The sequence below is a fragment of the Conger conger genome, chromosome 10 (genome assembly GCF_963514075.1).
Source record: "Conger conger chromosome 10, fConCon1.1, whole genome shotgun sequence".
Taxonomy (NCBI): Eukaryota; Metazoa; Chordata; class Actinopteri; order Anguilliformes; family Congridae; genus Conger; species Conger conger.
Window position 1 is genome coordinate 37,420,235 of NC_083769.1, and position 26,502 is coordinate 37,446,736.

At 42.8% G+C, this 26,502-nt stretch overlaps 2 protein-coding genes across 5 annotated transcripts in view; both read left to right on the forward strand.

The window, feature by feature from the left end:
- The window catches only part of plxnb3 (plexin B3), a 56,770-nt gene extending 55,005 nt beyond the window's left edge, over positions 1-1,765 (forward strand). For all 4 annotated transcript variants that reach the window (XM_061257508.1, XM_061257510.1, XM_061257509.1 and 1 more), the window contains exon 36: positions 126-1,765. In XM_061257508.1, coding sequence (XP_061113492.1) covers positions 126-230 — 105 coding nt within the window. In that variant the 3' untranslated portion in view covers positions 231-1,765. The remainder of the gene's footprint in view (positions 1-125) is intronic.
- Positions 1,766-3,947: 2,182 nt separating this feature from the next.
- srpk3 (SRSF protein kinase 3) lies at positions 3,948-25,418 on the forward strand. The gene is made up of 16 exons (XM_061256871.1): positions 3,948-4,071; positions 4,634-4,742; positions 8,558-10,146; positions 10,752-10,860; positions 12,781-12,868; positions 13,677-13,764; positions 13,895-14,001; positions 14,670-14,835; positions 16,399-16,424; positions 19,347-19,599; positions 20,589-20,849; positions 21,261-21,358; positions 21,461-21,568; positions 22,693-22,762; positions 23,899-23,991; positions 24,753-25,418. Exons 1-16 carry the CDS (start codon positions 4,056-4,058, stop codon positions 24,935-24,937), a joined length of 3,366 nt encoding a protein of 1,121 aa, XP_061112855.1. The 5' UTR covers positions 3,948-4,055; the 3' UTR covers positions 24,938-25,418.
- Positions 25,419-26,502: the final 1,084 nt, after the last annotated feature.

The following is a 26,502-nucleotide window of genomic DNA, read 5'->3' on the forward strand; positions in this document are numbered from 1 at the left end:
GATCATCATGAACCTGAATGAGCCTGTTCTCTTACCCTGTTAAACATGGTTTCTCCTGCACAGATCATCATGAACCTGAATGAGCCTGTTATCTTACCCTGTTAAACATGGTTTCTCCTGCACAGATCATCATGGCTCTGGAGGAGGACAGTGCAGGGCAGAAGATGCAGCTCGCCTACCGTCTGCAGCAGGTCGCTGCCTTAGTGGAGAACAAAGTCACCGACCTTTGACCCCTGCTGACTGTGGCCAGCGGTTTGCACTCAGGGGCTGTCTGAGGTTCATGACCCAGTGGAAATACAAGCCTGGGCCAGCACTGCAGATCTCAATCATTTTCTCTGTGGAAATTTGATTTTTCCTGGATTTTTTTTTTTTATGGATTTGCCAAGGGAAGTAAAATCATTCACAGGAATGAAAATGACAAAGCAGGAAATAGTTTTTGATGTGTGTGTGTGTGTGTGTGTGTGTGTGTGTGTGTGTGCATGTGCGCACGTGATCACTGTTAGTGCATGTGTGAGCATGTGGTGAAAGTGTTGGTGAGCCATCATGAATTGCAGTCGTGGCTGTTGTGGTCAGTGAATTATTTGATTCTCATATTTGTACATTTTTAGATTCCAGCAGTGTGTTTCTTATAAGAGGAAACCGTGGGAGCTCTGAAAGTGAATCTACAGAATGTGCGGTTAAACCTGTGGAAAAAAGTAATGACATTTTTAACAGGTTTTGTGATGTGCTTTTGGAAATACCACCTAAAAAACCAGCCATGATGCTAGAGGTCCCTGTATAGTTCTAAGTTTAGTCCTACCAGTTAGAAGGATACAAGCTATTTATAGTTTCTTGAAAACCAGTTTAAAAATTGATAGACATCCCAGAGTGAGTTCTGATGTCTAAAATGTCTCTTCGTATGTGCAAATATGATGATATTATATGAAAAATGTTGTTACTGCCTAGGACTAAGGGAGAAGACAAGTACTGTATAGGGCAAAATATTTATAAAAAATGGCCACAGTCTAGCTTTTTAAATGTGATTTGAAAAGTGTTTTGTAGTCATACATATAAATACTGTTTAGTTTAATTCTGAACAGAAATGTCTCTGCATTTTAAAATGTAGTTGTATTATTAGCCGATATGGTTGCTCATATAGTTTGAATAAATCTGTTTGAGCACTAACTTAACCATAGGCAGTCACAGCACATAAGTACCAATACAGGGATTTGCTGTTTATTTGTTTAAGAAGACTTTCCACAGCAAGGAAAATAGAACTATTTCTATATCTCCATTCTATATCTGTTTATGGGTTTCATTTGATATGAACAGGGTTATGTATCAATGGAATGGTGTGGCAAATATCTGTTACTGCTTAAAAGATCCTCTACCAGTTCAACACTAAATCTGCTTGATATTAAGGAGCTTTGAATGTGTTTTGTACTTTGAATATCAACTAAAAATATATTTTCCCAGATTAGACACAGTTGCAGTCAGATGACAAATACACAGGCCCAGACAATGAACCCTGTGGAAACCATTTCTAAATAGCTTTTTTTAAATAAGCAGCACTTGTCCTATTGGTCAGCGAGAGTCTCAAAGGTGTCTTCACACACCTAAACTGAAATGAACAGTATTCATTTGTATGAGTGATCAAACGCCTTTTCATTTTATGTAAATATAGTACTCCCTCGCCAGTAAGTGTATAGCAATAAGGAGCACAGCCGTTCAGACGGGCGAAACCAGGTGTTATGAGATTTAGGATTGGTGGAAGTGTGCACACAAGTAACCTGGGGTGGGTTTGGTTTGGGGGGGGGGGGGGCGGACATTCTTAGACACTGTATAGAGACTAACTTATTTACTGTAAATAGTGCTTATTTATACACAATTGCCAAATGTGCCTTCTTTTGAATCACTTTTTAAAAACGATAACTTCTAAATGACACATGCTAAATGCATTTCCTGAAATGTTTGCCAAATAAAAAGCAGTGTGGCAAAATTGGAGTGGATTTGTCTCCGCAATATCTGAACAAGCATCCAAATTTATAAAGAAAACAAACGGACCAATGGCTCATTTTCTGATGGTATTGTTGATGAAGAGAGCCAAATGTACTTTGTGTCTCATTGACTTGCTTGAGAGTTCCTGCATCTTCCTCTTGGTTCTTTCAGTATTGCTGGTTAGATTCCACATGTGCCCACTGCCTAGAAATGAATCTGTTTTGGTTCTTGAGTGGAGCAGGAGGAAAATGGTGGTGTTGGTGTACATAGAGTTTGAGTATTAATCTATAGGTTGATTTTACAGTTATGATAAAGTGTTTACTATTAATGTGTTTTTATTCAGCACTTTGGTTTACATTTGATTTGTTTTAAACCCCCCTCCCCCCACCCCATTTTTGTTCTTTTAAACTTCCAGACAATTTGTAAAGCAAAATTTGGCAGTCACGCCTGGATACTGTCATTTCAGAGCCCTGGGGCTATATGCAGAGTGGAGGTTTAGGAACCCAACTGAAACAAAACTTTCTCACAATGTTGCTGATAATGTAGTGGCAATGTTATTACATTCACAAAAAATTCCAGTGACATTGTGAGAACATTTTGTGTTGGCTGGGAGAGCTGCTTCTAAGCATGTGCACAGAATTAAAAAGTCTAAATCAGTGCCACCAGAATCCAATATTGAACCGAACTTTGTAATTCTGTTCATTGTTTTTTAAAATGTATTTATATATTTATTTTTTATTTAACTGGAGGTATCAGGGTTGTTCCTCGTGTTTTTGGAGGCAGCACAGTACCCACCACCCCCAAGATTTTGCAACCTGTATAGTTGGGAAGAGCCAAAAACACCACTCTACACTGCCATGAATGTTAGACATTTTTTCATGCTTGTGTTTGCCTGTTTGTGTTTAGACCTGTGTGTTGCCGTTAGTAGTGTTCTTGGTTCGTATAATTTCCCCTTGCATGTTTGTTTGTGATTTAATGTGTTTAGTGCTTGGCTGAACATTTGCGTATATGTATGTGTTTGAGTGGCTGTTTAAACTAAGCTTCTGAATGTTGAGTCTTTGTGTGGCTACACTTGTTGATGTCAGTAAAACAATTGGAACTGGCACACAAAAAGTTATTTTAGTAACACTGACATTTTATACACTTAAGAGACTGAAGGCACAAACGGATTGAGTCTCGGGTCTTCCTTTTTCTCATACTTCCCTGGCGCCGTCGGGCTTCTTCAAGTCACATTTTCCTTTTCATCCTTTTAAAATGCTTGTTAGCTCTGTCCTCTGTGTGGATGCAACAGAACTGAACATTTTTCGTCATTCCACATTTCACGAAATAGTAGTTGGGAATCGGGCCTCAGGAATATGAGTACAATCCAGAATTTTTTAATGTTCCAAGGAAAAGGAATGAGGAATGACTTTCAAAAAGAATTGCAGTTAAAAAGAGGACTGAACCCAGCGTAATGTTTTACACTATTTTGTATTTGTATTGTGAATAGTTTGCTAACCATTGTGTATATGTGCCTGTAAATATCGTGAAGAGAAACTGTTTCTGCTATACAGTTGAATGGAACTACTCACTGTATCATTTACAGAAAAACTAGGTTAAATGATGAATTGAATGATTTATATGGGGAAGAATAAACATATAATTTTAACATTGCATTGTCTTTTTTTCCCCAGTTTATTTTAAATGTTGACGATTCATTTAATCTATAAATGTTAACCATGTGAACGACGTATGAACTCATTCATTATTTTTAGTAATGAGTAAAAAGTCGTTTGTAACACGAGTTGGCACAAGGTACTTCTAGACATGTAGAATTCCGAGCTTTTCAATGTTCGTCACATTCACAAACATTTTTTTAAATTAAGATGCGGTCCCATAACATTATTTCCTACAGCAGCAGTCTGTATTGAATGTCTCGAACTTAAAAATGAGTTTTTGCATGTAGCCTGTTTGAGCATGAATAGCCTACAAACTGGGTTCCCTGCCGTCTTGACGTCTAAGCACAACATAGCGTCCATTTGTCCAACGCGCACGCGCACCACTACATACAGCAAGTGTGCGTGGTGACAGCTGCACCGATGATATCGATGAACGGTGAGAGTTTTAAAACATACTGAAAAATATATTTTATGTGTGAATTTAAGGAAATAACATTACGTCTTAGCGACTCATAAGACGAGGCCATTTTAACATTGTGAGAGAGTATACTTTCTCATAGCTTTTTAGCATAGCTAGCTAGTTGACGCTATCTGACTGGCTGGCTGGCTGGCTGGCTGGCTAGCTAAGTTAACGTTAGCCTCGACTTGATCAGGACATTCCTCAGATATATAACGTTAGCCATCTAATTGTTACGTAAATTATGTGCAGAATTAATATCTATCTGGCAATTAAGAACTATTGTAGTCGTGTCATAAAATGTGTGTATTAGCGTATGACAACATTAAGTTTTTATGTTTCAAGTCCGTATAGCTAGCACGCTAAGTGGCTATGGAGCTGCTGACTAACGTTAACGTTGTCCCTGTATCTGCTATGCTAGCTTTGGCTAGCGAACTGGGCTTGCTAATTATGCGTGTGGGATAGCTAAATGGAGGAGCTAGCTAAATAGCTAGCTGGTTTGCTGTAACCACATGTAGCTTCTTTGATTTATGTTATGTAGGTTCTAGCGGCATCAGCAACCCGCACAGCAAACACGGCAAGAAGCATAAAAAGAAAAGTAAGAAACACCGCAAAGGACCGGGCGAAGACATCTCCAATTTGGAAATTAGGTGAGTGACTAACTTAGTGATTTCCCTGACCATTTGATATGGGGTGTTCTGATTGTGAATAACGGCGGCCGCGTTAACGGTCTGCCGGAGTGTGTGCTAAAAATACTTTGGGGGCGGCCGAGCGAGTCACCCTTCCAGATAAGCACATTGACTCATGCCTCCCGTTCTGTTCCTATTTTAATGTAGCCCTTGCGCACTCGACAATGCACGCTGTATACACGTCCATTGCTGGCACGCATGTAAATTGGGAGAAAACAAGCTACTGACTACTCCTGAAAAAGGCTTAACCAACATGGTGGACTGACATGAACGTTTGTCTCACGCTCACATGTTTAAAAAAAATAATAAATAACACTGCACACTAGGCTTCACAGAAACATCCAGGTACCAACAACTAATCTTGAGTACGCTTCAGACTGAAGAATCCTTTGAGACTCCCTTCTCAGTGTCCCAAAAAGGTACATAAATCTTCAGATTAGAACCAGGTTTCCCCAGAAATTGGGGGAGCTCCAGAGATCCTACAAGGAAGTCATTTTCACCCCTGCCCACCACCCAAAGAAATGGATGCTGTACATTTGGGGAGAAATGTTGTTTTTCTAAATGTTTTTACAGGAGCAGTACTCTCACACCAATGGTAATATGTAACCCCAGACAAGGCCTTACTCATATTCAAACATTCCATTTCACTGACTTCACTGATGTCTCTTGACTTGAGAATGCAATCTCATTTTATGCCTTTGACTGGTGTGAAAATACAACAAATTGCCTTAGGAATGCATGTATGGTAAAATATTGTCAGGGGAATTATGATAACACTTGAAGGAGTCTGCTGGATATTTCAGCTGAAGGCAATATTTTTAATCATATGTACACTCAATGAGCACTGTATTAGGTAGACTTGTACACCAGCTTGTTAATGCAAATATTTAATCAGCCAATCATGTGACAACTAAATGCATATAAAGAATGTAGATGTGGTCAAGAGGTACAGCTGTTTTTAAGACGAAATGTCAGAAGGGGGAAGAAATGAGATCCAAGTGACTTTGACCGTGGAATGATTGTTGGTGCCAGACAGGGTGGTTTGAGTATCTCAGAGACTGCGATTGTCACACAGAACAGTCTGTAGAGTTAGCAGAGAATGGTGCGAAAAACAAAAAACGTCCAGTCAGCAGCAGTTCTATGAGCCGAAACGTGTTGTTAATGAGAGGTCAGAGGAGGAGGGCCAGACTGGTTGAAGCTGCCAGGAAGCTGACAGTAATGCAAATAACCACACATTATTACAGTGGTATGCTAGTGGATAGGCTACAGCAGTAGAAGACTTAATAAGTCAAAAAAATAACTAGTGTGTGTGTGTATGTATATACACATACATGTAAATAATGGTATTTCATGTTTAGCATTAATTATTCATATAATGCAAGTATTGATACTGTGTGCTTAAGAGAATTGGTTAGATGTTTTTCTCCAGGTAACATATGGGTTACTAAAATGAATGCAGGTAATCTTGCGAGTTGCAGTAAAGCAGGTGTGGCCAGTCCTTCACCCAGAAAGCAGTGTCTGTGGTTGGCTGTATCACAGCCAATAAATATATAGATCAGCGGTCTACTAATCCCTGCTATGTGGCTGATTTGAATAACTTTCAGAAGGTGCATTGTATAATTATTGTTTCATGAGACTAATTATCTGTAATGTTATCATACTAGTAGTATACTGTATTTGCTACATTCAGTGAGCTACTATATCATAGAACTAGCCCTTGAACATGTGTGGTAACAGGGATGACAAACAATATTTAAGCGAAAACTAACAAAAACCTTTCTCCACAACATATTTGTATCTTTTTTGGGGTCCCTCTATATTTATTGGCATGAGGAATTCAGTGCAGGCATGGATGTCATGAGTCATATAGCACAATGAAACTAAATGCATTTGTAAAGGTTTCCCATGTTAGGAAATTGTTACACCATCAGTATGTGGATGTAATTGAAATTGTTCATTATAATTTTATCATTTACAAGGTTGAAACCATTTTTGTTCAATGGGGATTACTTGGGGGGAAAAAGTAAACTCACAAGAGCATGCAGCACCAGTGCACACAATATTTGTCCATTTCACGGTTGCTCAACAGTCAGTTGGGTGTCTGATCAAAGTGAACTCTACTCCCAAAGATACATTCGCAGTGAACCATGAAATGACTGCTAAAGAGCAAAGACAATATGTCTTGCAGCAGACAGTGCAGTGTATTAAATCTACGATTTGGAACGGCAGTTACTATGGCAACATTAAGTTCCCCGTGGAGGCATCTTTATTCAAATTTTGTTTTGCTTAAACTTGTTGTCAGCTGAAGTAAATGGTTAACAATCAAAATGGGAAACATTTCATGGTCACAATATATCATTTAGCCATGAGTGTGATTTACAGACTGAGAAATGTTAATGGCTACCAGTACTCTGTAGACTCAAAAACATTTTATTTTACCCTTTCAGATATAAAGGTCTCATTTTCTAAATCCTTTGTAAGTCACTGTCAATGGGGCGTGTAATCCTGTGTTTATTCTACAGTAGGTTTAATTCCACACTACGGCTGGGGTCTGGGTCATGGTTTCCCTGTACATGTTCATGGCTTTTATTCAGAAGTCATAATGAGAACAGGAAATAAGCCTTAAGATTCTCAAGGATTGTCTCTGGTTATCGTATGGCTGGGGCATTTTCAGCAGAAATGTAGATTTTTGGTGCGTGTGTTCGTGTCCGTGTCCGTGTGCGTGCGTGCGTGCGTGTGTGTGTGTGTGTGCTTGATGCGGTGATGGTTGGCTTGACTGGAATCAAAGCGCAGAGGGTTATCGGGAATTCAGTGACGCAGGGGCTGCCTCAGCACTGGCCTCCAGGGAGGAATCCTCTTACCTTGTTTTCTCTCTCGCTTTCTCATGCTGTGCTCTTCTCCTCTTATTTCTCTCCGTCTCTTGTCTGTCCGCTGGCGTTTTGTGCCACGCCCTTCTCCTTTCCTCCTACTGCTTTACTGAAGCCTCAGGAAGGCTAAATGTACGCATAATGCCAAACCCACTTCAGCTGCGGCAGCCATAGCGGGTGGTGATGTCAGTCTGTACCGTATATTGATGTCTCCCCTTGACACCGCGGGAAGTGTGCTGTCATACAGAACAACCGAATGGATGCGTCACCGTTTATACGCCGTTACACCATCGCGCGGAACGTGATACGATTGTGTTTAATTTCCTGTAACTTAATGCAGTTGTTTGCCTTCTTGGATTGCTGCTGAAAAACAGTTTTCATTTCAGTTAGGGTAAATTGGGGAATAAATGGTGCTATCAATGACCAAATCTGATTTCACGTGTTTCTTTATCATACTGTACATTGATCTTCATACAACCCAATTCAAGATGTGAAAGTGTGAACCACTTGATATTAATCTAAGAACCAGTTTATATAACTGGAGAATGTGGTTCCTCGTGTGTATGTGTTTTTGTTTAGCTGTAATATTGTGAACAGTGTCTTTGTTCCATTTTGGTGGTAATGTGCCTCAGGGTATACCAAGCCTCTCCCAGCCTTGTACACGGCGCTTACTAATCTCCTTATGTCCTTTCTTTTGGACAAAGACCCATCATTTATTATTTTGCCTCTATACTCTACAATTTGAGATTTGTAAAAACACCACATGTGATTTATTTATATTTTTATTGCAAATCTCAAATTGTGGAGTACAGAGGAAAATAAAGGAGGACACTGTATGTGCACTGTATGTGATATTGTTATCCTTTTCTGTGAAGTTAAAACTTCCTGTTTTCCTTTGTTTTTTTTTAGGCCCCAGAATCCCAATGACGACCTGTGTCACATCCTCACGATTCACAGGACCGCCTCTCTGCCAAAATCTCCACCAGAATCTCTGCCCTGCCTGCCACTTCATCTCTCTCAGAGCCCCCCTAATCTCCAGCCCCCTACCCCCCAGAGTTCATCCATACCTATACCCCAGCCCCCTACCCCCCAGAGCCCATCCATACCTATACCCCAGCCTTCTACACCGGAGACCCCGTCCATAGCCATACCCCAGCCCCCTACCCCCCAGAGCCCATCCATACCTATACCCCAGCCTTCTACACCGGAGACCCCGTCCATAGCCATACCCCAGCCCCCTACCCCCCAGAGCCCATCCTTACCCATACCCCAGCCTTCTACACCGGAGACCCCATCCATTGCCATACCCCAGCCCCCTACCCCCCAGAGCCCATCCTTACCCATACCCCAGCCTTCTACACCGGAGACCCCGTCCATAGCCATACCCCAGCCGCCTACACCCCAGAGCCTGTTCATACCCCAGACCCCATCCGTAGCCATACCCCAGCCGCCTACAACCCAGAGCCTGTTCATACCCCAGACCCCATCCGTAGCCATACCCCAGCCTCCTACACCCCAGAGCCTGTTCATACCCCAGACCCCATCCGTAGCCATACCCCAGCCTCCTACACCGGAGACCCCGTCCCTACCCATACCCCAGCCCCCTCTGCCCCAGACCCCATCCATACCCATACCCATACCCCAGCCCCACCCCACTATCGCTAGCTCTCTTCATACGCCATCCTCTGGGACGCCCCCCACTCCCGTTGGCCCTCCGTTGCTTATACCCCCCGCTCAGTACGGTACACCCCCCACTCAGTACGGTTCATCCCCCATCCAGTACGGTACACCCCCCATTCAGTACGGTTCACCCCCCATCCAATTCAGTACACCCCCTGGTCAGTACAGTACATCCCCTGCTCAGAACAGTACATCCCCTGTTCAGAACAGTACATCCCCTGCTCAGAACAGTACATCCCCTGTTCAGAACAGTACATCCCCTGTTCAGAACAGTACATCCCCTGTTCAGAACAGTACATCCCCTGCTCAGAACAGTACATCCCCTGCTCAGAACAGTACATCCCCTGCTCAGAAAAGTACATCCCCTGTTCAGAACAGTACATCCCCTGCTCAGTACAGTACACCCCCCGCTCAGTACAGTACACCCCCCGCTCAGAACAGTACACCCCCTGCTCAGAACAGTACACCCCCTGCTCAGAACAGTACATCCCCTGCTCAGAACAGTACACCCCCCGCTCAGTACAGTACACCCCCCGCTCAGAACAGTACACCCCCTGCTCAGAACAGTACACCCCCTGCTCAGAACAGTACATCCCCTGCTCAGAACAGTACATCCCCTGTTCAGAACAGTACACCCCCCGCTCAGTACAGTACACCCCCTGCTCAGTATGGTACACCTTCTACTCCACTCCTCCTGCCCCCTGAGACACCCTCCTCCCAGCCCCTCAGCCCACCCCTACCTGACTTCACCCCGCCCCCACCCGAACTCCTCGGATCAGATGACGAAGAGCAGGAAGACCCTTCGGATTATTGCAGAGGTAGTTGAACTCAGACACTCTCTAGCAGGGCCAGTCCCCTGTTTACTCATTTAAATAACTATAATAATTTCCCAAAATCCATTTCATGAGCAAAATGTGTGTTTGGCATATGCAGTCATGAATTTAAAGGGTCTTTTTTGAGCTGATTTGCCTTTGAGGGAGGTAGCCGTTTACTTCAGTAAATGCCCATTGGACCAGTTTGCTAGTCACCCTCGGTGAATGCATCTGATTAACAAGTACAGAATCTAATGCTAGCAAATGCATTACTCGAGATAAGAACATATTTGAATATGTTAATGGATTATTTAATTTCAATTATTTGTTTACTTGACATTTAGCTATGAATACAATGGCACCTAGCCAGCTAAACTAAATCTAAAATAAAATTAGAAAAGCACAATTTTAATAAACAATATTCTATAAAAAAATGATCATAACGGTGAATCATTCCTTGGCATTATTTGCGCTTACTTTCTTCAGAACAATTTCAAATGATCTCGGTGGGTTTTACTAATAGAGATGGTGCTGGTGTATTAAGGATAGATAATGAACAGGAGGTTTGAAGATGGTGTCTCTATGATGGCATGTTTTTTTTTGTCCTTGAGGTGGGTACTACCCAGTGAAGATTGGAGACCTGTTCAATGGCCGCTACCATGTTGTTCGCAAGCTGGGCTGGGGGCATTTCTCCACTGTATGGCTGTGCTGGGACTTACAGTAAGTTCTGCTAAATGCAGAGTGTCTTTATCGAGCCGGCATCTTTTACTGTTTTCACACTTTATTTCACAATCTTAAGAGTTTTTCTGATTGGGTTAGGTAAGGACAGCAGAGATTATAGTAGTTTAGTACAAGCCTTGTAACCTAAAGGTTGTAGGTTCAATTTCCAGATTAATCTGAAGCGCTTCATTAACTATCCATGTATGTATATTATGGATAATATGTACTACGGTCTAAAAAACAATGTTTTAAAACTGAGTGCAAAAAGCAGTGCAAGTCGCTCTGGATATGAGCACCCATTAAATACCCTTAGTGCAATCACCCTTGTGGTATTAAATAAAGATGGCATTAAGTGCAATAAAAGTGGCCGATTCCAAATTAAACCCCAAAGACATTCTTTTGTGTATCTATAGGTTGTTTGTGGGTGCAGGCTAAGTGTGTGTGTTTGTGTGTGCATCTATGCATGCTAAACGCGTGTGTATGTGTGTGTGTGTGTGTGTGTGTGTCTGTCTGCGCCTCTGCATGCTGTGCGTGTGTGTGTGTGTCTGTCTCTGTAGGTCATATGTGTGTGTCTCTCTATAGGTTAAATGTGTGTGCGTGTGTGTCTGTAGGTTAAATGTGTGTCGGTGTGTGTGTCTCTAGGTTAAATGTGTGTGTCTCTGTCGGTTAAGTGTGTGTGTGTGTGTGTGTGTTTGTCTCTCTATCGGTTAAATGTGTGTTTGTGTGTGTCTGTAGGTTAAATGTGTGTGCGTGTGTGTGTGTGTGTGTCTCTAGGTTAACTGTGTGTGCGTGTGTGTCTGTAGGTTAAGTGTGTGTGTGTGTGTGTGTGTGTGTGTGTGTGTGTTTGTCTCTCTATAGGTTAAATGTGTGTTTGTGTGTGTCTGTAGGTTAAGTGTGTGTGTGTGTGTGTATGTATATGTATGTGTGTGTGTCTGTAGGTTAAATGTGTGTGCGTGTGTCTGTAGGTTAAATGTGTGCGTGTGTGTCTAGGTTAAATGTGTGTGCGTGTGTGTGTCTCTGTAGGTTAAATGTGTGTGTGTGTCTCTGTAGGTTAAGTGTGTGGGTGTGTGTGTCTCTCTCTGTAGGTTAAATGAGGTGTGTTTGTGTGTGTCTTTCTATAGGTTAAATGTGTTTGTGTTTGTAGGTTAAGTGTGTGTGTGTGTGTGTGTGTGTCTCTGTAGGTTAAGTGTGTGTGTGTGTGTGTGTGTCTGTAGGTTAGTCTGTGTGTGTGTATTTATGTGTGTGTGTCTGTAGGTTAAATGTGTGTGTGTGTGTGTGTGTGTGTGTGTGTGTGTGTGTGTGTGTGTGTGTGTGTGTGTGTGTATGTGTGTGTCTGTCGGTTAAATGTGTCTGTGTGTGTGTGTCTGTAGGTTAAATGTGTGTGTGTGTGTGTGTGTGTGTGTGTGTGTGTGTAGGTTAAGTGTGTGTATGTGTCTCTGTAGGTTAAGTGTGTGTGTGTGTGTGTGTGTGTGTGTGTATGTATATGTTTGTGTCTGTAGGTTATCTGTGTGTGTGTGTGTGTGTGTCTGTAGGTTAAATGTGTGTGTGTGTGTCTAGGTTAAGTGTGTGTATGTGTCTCTGTAGGTTAAGTGTGTGTGTGTGTGTGTGTGTGTGTAGGTGTGTGTGTGTCTGTAGGTTAAATGTGTGTGTGTGTGTGTCTAGGTTAAGTGTGTGTATGTGTCTCTGTAGGTTAAGTGTGTGTGTGTGTGTGTAGGTGTGTGTGTGTCTGTAGGTTAAATGTGTGTGTGTGTGTCTAGGTTAAGTGTGTGTATGTGTCTCTGTAGGTTAAGTGTGTGTGTGTGTGTGTAGGTGTGTGTGTGTCTGTAGGTTAAATGTGTGTGTGTGTGTCTAGGTTAAGTGTGTGTGTGTGTGTGTGTAGGTGTGTGTGTGTCTGTAGGTTAAATGTGTGTGTGTCTGCAGGAGGAAGCGGTTTGTGGCTCTGAAGGTGGTGAAGAGTGCGCAGCACTACACTGAGACGGCCCTGGATGAGATCAAACTACTCAGATGTGTGAGTTCCTCCACCATCCCCCAGCATGCACCTCAGCATCTGCTTAAAAAGGGAAAATATCGATCAGCTGTTCTCTTTTATAAGGGTTTATTCAATGAGATCAGCTTTTACATTCATGACGCATCTTATATGCTGAGATTGAATTATGTCCTTTGGGATGAAGCAATACTGCACACACCGAATAAAATAATCCAATAATAATCTTCACACTTGACACGTGACACAGCTCAGATTAACTTCACATTTTTGTTGGTTAACCTGACACAGCTGCAGTTATATCTGTGTTTACTGAAGGGTCCTGGAGATTAGCTGTATTAGATACAGATGGATTGGCAGCTGCTGCTCCATTGTAGGTCAGGAGCTCGTGTTGTCACAGCTGAGCCTGTCCGTCGCTTTCTTGTAAACACATTTTCACGGGGGCGGAGATGCGTTATCAGGGCCGTTAGTAGCACTCCTGCCCACGGTTGTTTTGGCAGTCGTATGAGAAGCAACTTTAAAAAAAGATGCCGGGGGGATGTGTGTTATTACTGGGCTGTCTGGTGATTAGCCCTTACAGTCATGAGGCCATTCCCATTCTGTCAAGGTAACAGATAGCCTTACAGAACAGGACCGCGCTGAGAATAACTGTGTTTAAATGCTTTTTAGTGGGTTTTAATGGATCCTTTTCCTCAAAATCAAGTGACTAAAGCATACATTGAGTTGCGTTTTGTTCTTTGGGCGACCATGAATGGCAAGCAGTGTGTAACCCTCTTATTTACAGCAGTTAATTAGCTATTAGTTAATTATTTTTCCCCTGATGCTCTCTCAGGTACGGGACAGTGATCCCTCAGACCCTCATCGAGAAACCATCGTGCAGCTCATCGACGACTTCAAGATATCCGGGGTCAACGGAGTGCGTATCCTTTACCCAGTGTGTCCCTCTCCCTCTAAATGCCTGTGTGCTGCGGTTGTAGCCGCTCCGCGGTTTCCCGTTCCCATGGTTACCAGGTTTGAATGCAACGGTTCCTTGACGGGCCTGTCTGTCAGATGTGTGCATGGTGTTGGAGGTCCTCGGCCACCAGCTGCTCAAGTTCATCATCAAGTCCAACTACATGGGCCTGCCGCTGATCTGCGTGAAGGCCATCATCCGGCAGGTACTGCATTGCACGTCTTTAACACCAACCTGTAACACCAACAACACATCATCAAATCACGGTCCTCCCTTTACCTGGGAGTCAGGTGTGAAGACAGTCCAGCCAATCAGTAGCACTAATTGCTCAGTTAATTACCTGGGAGAAACAGGGCTGTATTTGGATTCGAGGACCTAATCTGGTGTTATGGCATACAGCTTATAGCAAGGCTGTCCAACCCTGTTCCTGGAGATCTACCTTCCTCCAACCCTAACAAAGCACACCTTCATTCAACAGCTCATTGAGCTGCTAAAAAGTGGATTCAGATGTGTCGAATTACGATTGAAGTGAAAACCTAAAGGACAGCAGATCTCCAGGAAAAAGATTAGGCTGGCAGCTACAGTGTAATACATGGGCACTGCAGTGCTTCTTCCCTCCACATGTTCCTCTCAGCAGTGTTTACCTACAGCAGTGCTTCTGAAATTGGGGTGGGGTGGGGGGGGGGGGGGAGGGTCATACACAGAGACAACACAGGGGGTACAGTGAGGGTGGTGGGGATGGGAGTGTTACAATGTACAATCAAAAAGAAAATGGCATCCGAGCAGGAATGTTCTTATTATGAAGCGGGCTTGTACAAACAAGTTCGGGAAGCAGGGACTTAGTCACATACATGGCTCCTCTCCCTCTCCCAGGTTCTGCAGGGCCTGGACTACCTGCACACAAAGTGCAAGATCATCCACACGGACATAAAGCCGGAGAACATTCTGCTGGACGTGAACGAGGTGTACGTCAGAAGACTGGCTGCCGAGGCAACCGTGTGGCAGCAGGCCGGGGCTCCGCCCCCCTCCGGCTCCTCAGGCGAGTGCAGCAGATCATTTATAATTCAATGATTCCCATCAGTCAAATGATAATTTATGCCACAATAGCAGTGTACGCAATGAAATGGCAGATACAGTGCAGTCATATTTGATTTGCGCTGCATCAGGTGCACTAGTAACGTGTACATCGGCGATCTTCATTCCTGGTCCTGGAGAACCCCGCAGAGTCAGCTGGGGTCCCCAGCCCTGGTCCTGGCAGGCTGCGGGGTCTGCTGGTTTTTGTTTTTACTTGGCACTCTGTTGATCAATTAAAGCAGTCGATTACATGGGTACCTCACCTGGGTACCTCACCTGGTTTCCCGGGGCTGAATTGTTTACTGATATTAAAACATAAAGCAGCAGACCCTGCGGCTCTCCAGGACCAGGAATGAAGAGCACTGATGTGCAGGATTGGGTGCAGAACGTTTCTATATGAGCACCTGAAGGCGAGCCGTGGTGTCATACTTTTCAGTTCTGCATAATGAACAGATAATGGAGGGGTTTTGATGTGAGGGACTGTATGGGGCCATTTGTTTGGGAAATATACGTGTCCTTCTGATTATATTGGCAGCAGTGAGGACAGTCACTGTATTTCTGTTGATGCTGTGACAGGGCTGGCATTGTTGAGCTCTTGTCTTTGTAAGATGTTTAAGAATTGCGTAGAGATGCAGCCTCATTATTTTGAAACCCTATTTAGGAAATGAAAGATACTGCATCTACTTTTCTCTGCAACCTTCTACATTCTATATATCTGAAATAATTTGACACTGTGGAAGATGTTTGGCTCCTCTAGGCATTGACGATTTGTATGATTTGCAATGTGCAGGTGAGAAATAGGCTAGATGCCTGTTATGTTGTATAACGGGGATCATCAAATCTGGCCCTCAAATCAATATCCTGCCCTGTTTTTCTTTTCTCTTGGGTAATTACCTGAAACATTAGTGCTACTGATTATCCAGTCTGTCTTCACACCTGACTCCTGGGTAAACCCAGCACTTTTCAGCTCTCGAGGACCGTAGTTTGATGGCCTGTGTTGTATAATTTGACAAACTACTAGGCAAAAGGTTTGGGTGTGGATTAAACCATTGTTTGTGGGGATAAAAGGAACGTTTAAATTATTTATCAGTAAAAGCTGAGGACAGATGTTGATTGAGTCGAGGCCAGTCTTTCTCATTGGAGTAGGTAGTTGCATTTTTCTTTTTTCTTTTAAGTTCCCATTGTAAAGCATCATTATCACAGTGTCTCTGTAAAAAGCACTATACAATGAAATTGAATTGAAATTGTAAATAGTCATAAATGTAAGTTGTTGAGCGCTTTAATAGGCTAGCTTTTCAATATCTTTTTTTCACAAAATATTCAGAAAAACACATTTATTATAAACAATAAGATTTAGCAAATGTCTTCAGTATCTCTCTCTGAGAATAGTTCAAGTACTCCTTATTTCTTCTCTGTCTCTGTTTGGCTCCTAACTTTGTCCTTTTTCCTTTTTTATTTTTATCATTTCTTTATTTTACAACCACTCCTGTTTCCTATCTTTACTTTTTCCTTTCCGTTCTGACGGCAGTTAGCACCGCCCCAAAGGAAAAGCAGGTATGTTCAGAGCCACCACCCTCCCCCCCAAAAAAACGCAAAGGAGATAAAGGGAAATGTGTGTGTCTGTGTGCGTGCGCATCTGTGTGCGTGCATGTGTGTGTGTACTATGCAGTCTAGGATGATGACAACAGCTCGCAGTGTCCTTGCCGTTGATCATGATTCCCTTCAGTTTTCCCCGGAACGCCGTTTTAAGCAGTGCCGTCCTTGGTTTGTACAAGATCCATAGGATTCCACACCATCCGTTTGCTAGCACGCATATTTAAGCTGGCTTCCAGGTTTAGACAAAACCAAAAAAGCATTGTTGAGAATCTGCACAGTGTAATCACTATGGCACAATGCAAGAAGCATGTTGTGTTTAGGTCAGTTGCTCCAATTGTTGTTTTCAGTAAATTGGCAAGACGTTGAATGAAATAAGTATAACATTGCATTTGGCACTAATATCCACAGTCTTGTATGCGGCTTTTTAAGTTTAAAAAAAAAAATTTTTTTAATCATAGTATTCTTTTACACTCTCTATATATCCTGATGCAATGCAGGTTAAGCACCTTACTGAAGGGTTCAACAGCAGTGCCCTACCTGGGAATCAAACTCTAGGTTACAAGCTCTGTTTCCTAACTGTTAAAATCCACTGCTGCCCCATAAACAAAGCACATATACATATTCTCTGTGTTTACATGCATGTGATTCCTGATTTGCGAAGTTTCCCAGCCACAGTCGAACACAGGAGGCATGGCAGGGTGGGAATGTTACACCAGCATACAGATAAAGCTGCCTAACAATGAGCTTCGCCATTATGCATGGGAATTCTCACTATTAACCAGGAATGATGCATGCTAGTGAAGTAGTTGTTTTTCACAACATAACATGGGTTGTTTTTTGTTTGCTTTTGGACTTGGGTTTCCCAGGTAAACTAATTTGCAGCTGAAAAATGAATCACTGCTTTAAATTTGTGAATGTATTTGGAGTGATTTGTTTTTGAATGTTTGAATGTGCTCTTTTTTTCCCCCTTGTTCTGGCTTAGTTTCACGGTTTTGGGTTTTAGTGTCACCAGGCTAGCCGATGGCACGTGTCTTTGGAAGGTTTGGCTTGTGTTCGGCCTTGGAGTCGATGTCTGACCGTTTGTTGTCGAGCCCGACCTCGCGAGCGTAACTCACACTGTTGTAAAGTGATCACCTCCTGGAGGAAGCTGGTTATGTGTCATGACACACCAGTCAAACACGTGCTGCTGGCAAATGTCAGACATGTCAGGAGGTGCAACCCTTACTGGTTCCTGGTTTTCCAGTTAGTCGACCAGCAGTTATGCAGCACGTGACTCATACCGTGTCTGCCCATTCAAAGGAACGGTGGTGAAGACCTTTCCCAATTTTAGCTACTGTGCTTAGGAGCGCTTAGAAACTGGGGTGTTCTGCTTCTGTCGGCCACAGTATTTTTTCCAATTCTACCACTAGCCCTGTCCATTCTTCCCTCTCCATGTGCAGTAAGTGATCATCAATGTTAATGAGCAGGAAAATCTGGCAACAAATGGGCTTTAACTTGGAGAAATGGATATCAGTCAACTTGGGTGGGGTTGAAATTGTGAATGGGATGCAACTACATTTTTAACCGTTTAAAGGCATTCTATGCTGGATTTTCAACTTGGAAAATATAATAAAACAACCATGCTCAGACATTACTATGATGCACAAGCAACCTGTGTGTGTTCACTTCTGCCCAATCCCGTGCCGTGCTTCTATACCTGTATTGGTTATTCTAAAAATTGTTGAGGCTTTTCTGGGCGTGAGTGTGCGGTTTCTGAAAAGCATGTGACCAACAAAAGGAGGAGGAGGAGCAAACGAGGAAACGTGTGTTGATTGGCTGTAGCTACGGCTGTGGCTGGGTTAGTGATAGAAAGGGTTGCCTTGGTGACTAAATTCAGTTATGTTTGGCAACGTTAGCTGGCTGGCCTTGATGGCCTGAGAATTTGCTGTGGGTCCTATATTCCATGCCGTCTTCACATATTTGTGGTCTCGCACCTTAACGGGTTTTGTACGCATCTCCCATAAACACAGGCATACAGACGTCCTTTGAAAGACAACACGCAGAGAGGTCCTTGGATGTATTCCATGTCAGTTAAAACTTATACTGTTCTGTTTGGAATACTGGTGGAAAACATTTGGGGTACTGTATGAATGCGGAAGTCCACTGGCCCGTGCCAGGAATGGCTCACTGCAGCTGCCTCAGCAGACGGCGTGCTGTCAATCACAGTTCTATAAGACAGCTCACAACCATGTGAGTTCAGCAGGTCAGCTCTGAGAGACCCGATTTAATTTTAGAGAGTACAGTACAGTTTGAGTACCCTTCTGGGGTTCCTTAGCCCTGTAGCCATAGCCCAGAATAGCTGCAGAGGAAGAGATGGTCTTATGGTGTCAAATGTTATTATCTTTACTTCTCCCCAATTTGCATCGCTACTTTTGTTTCTATTAAGTATTATTAAAATTAAGAATTATTGCTTGTTATAGTAAAGCTGTGGTTTACAGGAGTTGTGGATTTGGAATATTTAGCAGTTAACGAAAGGTCGTCGTCTGGAAAATTGAGTCAAAATAAAATCACGAGCCAGTGTGAAATCACAGCACCAATACTAATACTTTGATTGGCCCCTCTAATCCAGTTAACCAACACCCCCCGCCCTTCACCCATCCACCCATTGTGTATAACATTCTGAAGGGTAGTTTTTTTTATAATTTTTTTTTAATATCTAAATTCTAAGTGTTCTAGAATTTCATTGCTTTCAGTTACCAGCAGTGATTGTTACATCAGCATTAGAACGTTGAGTCTGGAACATTCTAACCACATATTTGTCACGTCACGTCTTAAAGGGTTCAGATGTGAAGGATCCCCCGAGCCCTCCGTTCCCTAACCACGGTGCACTGCTGTCTCTAGTCAGGAAAGGTGTCCAAGAACAAGAAGAAGAAGCTGAAGCGCAAGGAGAAGAGGCAGCAGAAGCTGCTGGAGGAGAGACTCATGGACTTACAGAAGATGGAGGACCTCGACGGGAGCACTGCCCCAGATCTCAGCAGTCCCCTCTGCACCACAAACCCCATCCCCGCCCCCGCCCTCCCTGGGCCCACACGGAGCAGCCGGAGGCCCAGTTCGCTGCGGGAGGAGGGGAGTGACCTTCACAGGCAGGCCTACTGTGAGTCTCCTCCCTCATTCTCATTCCCCTCTTTCACAGCTATCTATCCTGCTCTTCCCTACCCACCCAAAAAACACCGTTCTACCTTCCTATCCACATGTTCCTTCTCCTGACAAGTGATGCCTTCTGCCTATCGGCGGTTTGCTATGGCCCGTCCATTCCACACTCATTATTACTTTCTTGGGATTTTGGCGATTTATGAATCTAGGCCTTTTTTTGTGCACTATTTGTAAGTCGCTCTGGGGAGGAGCATCAGCTAAAGGCTAAAATGTCAATGTAACTGTACTTAACTGTCCCCTGAATCTCCTATGTACCATTATGAAATTCTGTTTTATTACACCCTTTCTTTTTTCCCCCTGTGGGCTGAAATGTGCTATATATAAAGTTTATTTATTTGCTTATTTATTTTTACTCACGAATAATGGAGAATGAAATATGCTCATCTCAACCAAGTTGTGGGTGCTGAATCCCAAAAGTATAGTAGTGGAGAAAAACACGGACGGGAGTCTAAAAACCAAAATTGTCATTTATTGCATAGATGTATGACGCAGGAATGTTTTGACAAAAATCTGCACAAAAAAAGAGAGGCTGATCCACAAATGGGCCAAAGGCAGACCAGACAGGTTTCCTGCTCTGAGGCCGATGGTGTTTAATTCTGTACTTCCTCAGTCCAGGCCAGTGTGAGTGAGTGAATGTGATGTTGGTGTCCAGCCAGTCCAGTGTGAGTGACTGTGATGTTGGTGTCCAGCCAGTCCAGTGTGAGTGATTGTGATGTTGGTGTCCAGGCAGTCCGGTGTGAGTGACTGTGATGTTGGTGTCCAGTCCTGTGTGAGTGATTGTGATGTTGGTGTCCAGTCCAGTGTGAGCGAATGTGATGTTGGTGTCCAGTCCAGTGTGAGTGAATGTGATGTTGGTGTCCAGTCCAGTGTGAGTGAATGTGATGTTGGTGTCCAGTCCAGTGTGAGTGACTGTGATGTCGGTGTCCACAGCGTCTCCGGGGAACTCCTCGGCTGTTAACGGGAACGGCCACCCTAACGGCGGAGCTTCAGCCCTGGGCCCTGCCAGCCCGGAGTCGGCCTCGTCGTGGGCGGAGGAGGGCTGTAACGGCCTGATGCGCTTCTCCAGCCCTGGCTCCGGCCTCTCCGGCCTCTCCGGCTCCCTCATGTCCACCGCCTCGGAGTCCACACTGTCCACGCTGTCAGGCTACTCCACCGGGAGGGGCAGCCAGTGCTCTCTGCTCTCCCCCAGCAGTGAGTGTCCCCCAGCCCCTCACTCAGCTGTGTGTCCTAACCACTGTTTTAGTCTGTAATGTCTGTAATGAGACTCATTTCTTCTCTCAAGTTAAACTTTTTTTAGCTCTTTTTAAATTTCTTTTTGCTTGTTTAGCTTATTTTAGCTTATTTTAAGTTTCAAGTGAAATTGTCTTCGCACATTGGCAAATATTGAAATGATTATATGATTATATGATTATACTATGCAGGATTTTCATTTAGAAAATATTATAATTCAATCATGCTCAGTCATTCATTATGATAACTGGCAACCTGTGCCAGTCCGCCCTTAGTTTCTCCTGTTTTGCACATAGTTTTTTCCCATTTTAAATTTGCAGATATTCATCTTATCCCCTGTCCTCTCTAACTGAATTTGTCTGCTTCCACCAGTGTTTGGCGCAGCAGAGTTCCTGGTCAACCCGCTGGAGCCCCAGAACGCAGATAAAATCCGTGTGAAGATCGCAGACCTGGGCAATGCATGCTGGGTGGTGAGTGATTGCAGTCCTGATGTAGCCCTGATGAGATTAACGGTTGGTAATGGTCGATGTGGTTCATGGCCCGGCTCTAATCAAAGGCCTCCTCTCCTTCAGCACAAGCACTTTACAGAGGACATCCAGACCCGACAGTACCGTGCGCTGGAGGTCCTGATCGGGGCGGAGTACGGACCTCCTGCAGACATCTGGAGCACAGCCTGCATGGTGAGCAGCTACTGCTAACGCTACTGCTATCTGCATGGTGAGCAGATACTGCTAACGCTATCTGCATGGTGAGCAGATACTGCTAACACTACTGCTATCTGCATGGTGAGCAGATACTGCTAACGCTACTGCTATCTGCATGGTGAGCAGATACTGCTAACGCTATCTGCATGGTGAGCAGATACTGCTAACACTACTGCTATCTGCATGGTGAGCAGGTGCTGCAAACGCTATCTGCATGGTGAGCAGCTGCTGCTAACGCTACTGCTATCTGCATGGTGAGCAGCTGCTGCTAATGCTACTGCTATCTGTGTGGTGAACAGCTGCTGCTAATGCTTCTGATATCTGTCTCAACCACCTACTGCTAACACTACTGATATTTCTCAACTGCCTTTTGCTAACGCTACTGATATGTCTCAATCCACTACTGCTAACGCTACTGATATCGGTCTGAACCACCTACTGCTAATGCTACTGCTATCGTTCTCAACCGCTTAATGCTAATGCTTCGCTATTTATCTCAACCGCCTACTGCTAACACTACTGCTATCTGTCTCAACAGCCTACTGCTAATGCTACTGCTGTCTGTTTCAACCAGTGGGGAGTCTCCATCAGTGTTCAGTTAAAAGGGTGGAGCAGGGCTCTACAGTGTTCCAATTTTAGGAGCGTTTGCTCCTGGAAATTGATGTGCTACCTGGAAAAATTATTTAGGATATTTAGAACTATACAGAACAAAGGAGAACCTGTCTGTGCAGAAATAAGAATTACTTTCTACTGGTATACAATGCTTGACCGGACATAGAGTGCAGAGCAAGCAGTGATAGATATTTTTGGTTTCTTGTTTAGAGTACTTCTCTGTATAAATCATAGAGCCTTCCTTGTTCCAGTGCGTCTGAAATACACACTATCCTCATGTCAGTCATTTATATAAAAACTGCTTCCTTGTATTTACAGTAAGGTAGCAACACTCCACATACTGACAGGTGCATTCGTATCCATTTATAGAAACCGAATGTAATTAAGGTGCCTTGCATGAGTTTCAGTTATTTTTGTATAACCTTGGCTTTGTTTAATGTTTGACTTTGCTGAGTGTTTAAAGAGGAAAATGTGGGCTGCTGTTGCAGGCGTTTGAGCTGGCCACGGGAGACTATCTGTTTGAGCCTCACTCAGGGGAGGACTACACTCGAGATGAAGGTCAGTCTTCCCATCATCCTGCTGTTCTCACGGTGTAAGTCAGACAACTGGCTCAAGCCTAGATACACACAGGACTTTGTGTGCACCTTGGTAACATGGTTTAATTATGTTTTTCTTATTATGTTTAAAATACATTTTCAGTTCTAAAACTAGCAGCCCAGCTCAGCATCCTGAGAAAAATAATCTGTTGTGAAAATAGCAATCAGCAGGTTCTATCTATGAACATTTATTTATTTATTTTTTTTAGTTTGTACTATGTCAGCGTTTCTCTGGGAAGATAATGTCAATAATCCAGAATAACTAGTGTTTGGACTGGGGCCCTTTGTGCAAAGCTTGACTGCTCTTGGAAGTGGTCTTGGTGGGACTCTGAAGGGCACTTCACACTGTTAATGAAGTGACACAAGCCATTATCCCTGGTGCTGGGAGAACGGCTGGAGGACAGTTCACTCTTATTCAATACTAATGCAGGGCCCATTCTGCAGGGCTCATTAAACATTCTGTGGTGCTCTCCCTAAAGTTGCCTTACCTCCAGTGTCCTGCCCGGCTCCCGGCTGGATAATACACGATACACCTCTTCTGTTCATGTTGCAAATATATCAGTTCCAAGATTGATATACACTCACTGGGCATTGCATTAGGTTAACCTGTACACCAGCTTGTTAATGCAAATATTTAATCAGCCAATCATGTGGCAACAACTAAATGCATAGAAGCATGCAGACATGGTCAAGAGGTTCAGCTGTTGTTCAGACCAAATGTCAGAATGGGGAAGAAAAGTCATCTAACTGATTAACGGACCGTGGAATGATTGTTGGTGCCAGACAGGGCATATCTCATAATATCTCCAAAACTGCTGATCTCCTGGTACTTTCATGCACAACAGTCCCTCGAGTGTGCACAGAATGGTGCAAAAAAGAAAAACATCCAGCAAGCAGCAGTTTTACGGGAAAAAACGCATTGTTAATGAGAGAGTTCAGTGGAGAAGGGCCAGACTGGTCAAAGCTGACAGGAAGTTGACAGTAACACAAATAACGCAGTGGCAGTAATTATCAAGCTGTTGTGAACGTTGTTTGTTCATGAGTGCCGTGTGTCTCACGCGGGTGTGTGACTGTCCTCTCTGCTCTGCGTCTTGTCAGATCACATCGCCCACATCATCGAGCTGCTCGGGCCCATCCCGCCCCACTTCGCACTGTCGGGGCGGTATTCCCGCGAGTACTTCAACCGCAGAGGTACGGCCAAAGAAATGTCTGTGTTTCACCGTCAGCAAACACCGTTCTTTAGTATTTTACATACCGGGAGTACTTCTACCTCAGGGGTAAAGCCAAAGAAATGTCTGTGTTTCACTGTCAGCAAACACTGTTCTTTACTATTTTACAAACAAATCATGCATCTAAAGATGTAAGCACTGGAGATTGTGATTAGGTATTTGGGTTGGGCAAAACCACTTATACATATTTCCATTGCATATACAGTACTTTATTTCATGTTTAATCATGTGTTTTTTGTTGGAAAAACTGATTCTCATAATGTCTTGGAACTACAAGACAAAAATTACAAAAATATCAATGTTACATACTATGGATCATAACAGGGGGGGAAGGGGTCAGGTAAATTTTCAGAAATATACATGTCAAATTGAGAATCTTATAAATGAGTTCCATGGACCAGCTTCTCTTCATCTTATAATCTACACTGCACACACCCCCCCCCCCCCCAAAAAAGTCATTTTAGTAAGCATTTTAGTCCTCTATTTGGAGCGAAAGGGCAAAAAGATTGGCAATGAGGTAAAGAAAATCTCACTTGTTAAAGCACACAGTACCTTAAAACAAGCTGCCTTTTTTTTTTTTTTTTTTTTTACTTAAAGAGAAGAGGAAAAAGATTTTAAATCTCAGTGCAGGACTGAAATACGTGATGTGGCAGACTGCAGTGTAGTGTTGAGGCAGAGCAGAAATGGCAGTTCTGAGGCCATAAGCTGCCTTGTTTCCCACAGGGGACCTGCGGCACATCATGAACCTGAAGCCCTGGGGTCTGTTTGAGGTCCTGCTGGAGAAGTACGAGTGGCCTCTGGAGCAGGCGGCCCAGTTCAGCGATTTCCTCCTCACCATGATGCAGCACGTCCCAGGGAAGAGAGCCACAGCGGCCCAGTGTCTACAGCATCCCTGGCTCAACCCGTAAAAACACGCCCCCGTCTCACTGCTGCACAAACGGCTACGCGCCTGTCTGTCGACCGCAAGGTCAGTCCGGAGACCGGGCTCCACCTCTGAACCTGCTGTTACACCACGGGGTTGAAGGGAAGTGCCATTTAAAATAGTTTATTGAGCTCTTACCTCAACCGATGGGACTTTTAAATACAATAAATAGCTTTACATTTTATGTAAGTGGTAGCAATTTGGAAATGTCGAGTTTTCAAATGAAATGTATTTGTCACCTTATTGTTGTTGTGTCCTTCGTCACATATTTTAAAAATAGTGCCTTGTGTGTTAAAAGAAAAAAAAAAAAGGTTTACTGTGAGCGAAAAAAGCTGTCTTCACCTTTTTTTATACGTCGCAAGTTTGTCAGAGGAATGTTTGTTTTTTGAACATGCAATGTATGAAAGTAAGCTAAATGAATTAACAACTTATCCAGTGTTCTTATGAATAAATTTTTTGAAACCTGATCGAAAGTTTTGTCTCTTTTTACTATCAGTGTGAGAATCTGTGTTTGGAGTTAATTCAGCTCTTAAGGCATGCCAATTTTAAAACCATCCCTTACAGAGTACATCACATAAAGATTTAAAAAATGTAACGGTGGACATAAGCTTGAAATTGGATATCTGAATTGTATTTTGACACAACCACTTAAATATTAAAACAGTTTGAATGTGTATGAAGATTGTTGTTGTCTTTTTTTTGGTAGTTAAACTGGAAACTTCAAATTAGGTCTTTGTGAATTTTTGCTCATTGCTAAACTCAGAGCAAACCTTTCACCTACATGATTTCATCAGTACTTTAGTACTCAGTACATTTTGTGCACTTTTCCTTTTTGCACAATGTAATTTTTACCAACAAATGTATTTTTGCTTGAGATTGAGTGATCTTATGTGCAGTATGAGTGTATACTGTATTTTTCAACATGACTTGACTGATGATTTTTCATCCATCTGAATGTCAGAAATACTTATTTTTTCTATTTTAAACTGTTGGTATTTTGCATGACCTGACTTTTGCATGACCTTTGAATGACTTTAAACATTTTTCAGCAAAGATTTCTTCCAAATCTTTTATTTATTATTTGTATTAATTTATTTTAATGATTTCCCATTTATCTGTATAAAAAATAGCATTTTAATTGAAAAACGTATTAGGTTATTTCAACATGGTTGTAAATAAACATGATTTCCCATCCATCTGTATCAAAAAATGGCAATTATTATTTTTGTTTTTATATTTCCCCATTTTGGACAAAGTATGTTGTATTTTGCAATTTTCCATTTAAACACATTTTTCATCAACAATTTCTTAAAAAACATTTTTGTTTCATTTATTTAAACACGGTTGTCCATAAACCTGATTTTCCCATTCATCTGTATACATAATATCATTTTAATAAAAAAAATAAAAAATTGAGACCATAATCTTGTGTATTTTTCCACTTTCCACTGAAATTTTCTTTTTTCTTCAGAAATGTTTTTCTACATTTATTTCCACATGGTTGTAAATAAACATGATTTCCCCTGCATCTGTATAAAAATGCCTTTTAAA

Bases quoted from the DNA above. Each gene is read 5' to 3' on its own strand.
- srpk3 (XM_061256871.1), top strand. The intron at 14,836-16,398 runs GCGAGTGCAGCA...TTCTGACGGCAG, and splicing joins GCCCCCCTCCGGCTCCTCAG to TTAGCACCGCCCCAAAGGAA. The intron at 21,569-22,692 runs GTGAGCAGCTAC...CTGCTGTTGCAG, and splicing joins TCTGGAGCACAGCCTGCATG to GCGTTTGAGCTGGCCACGGG.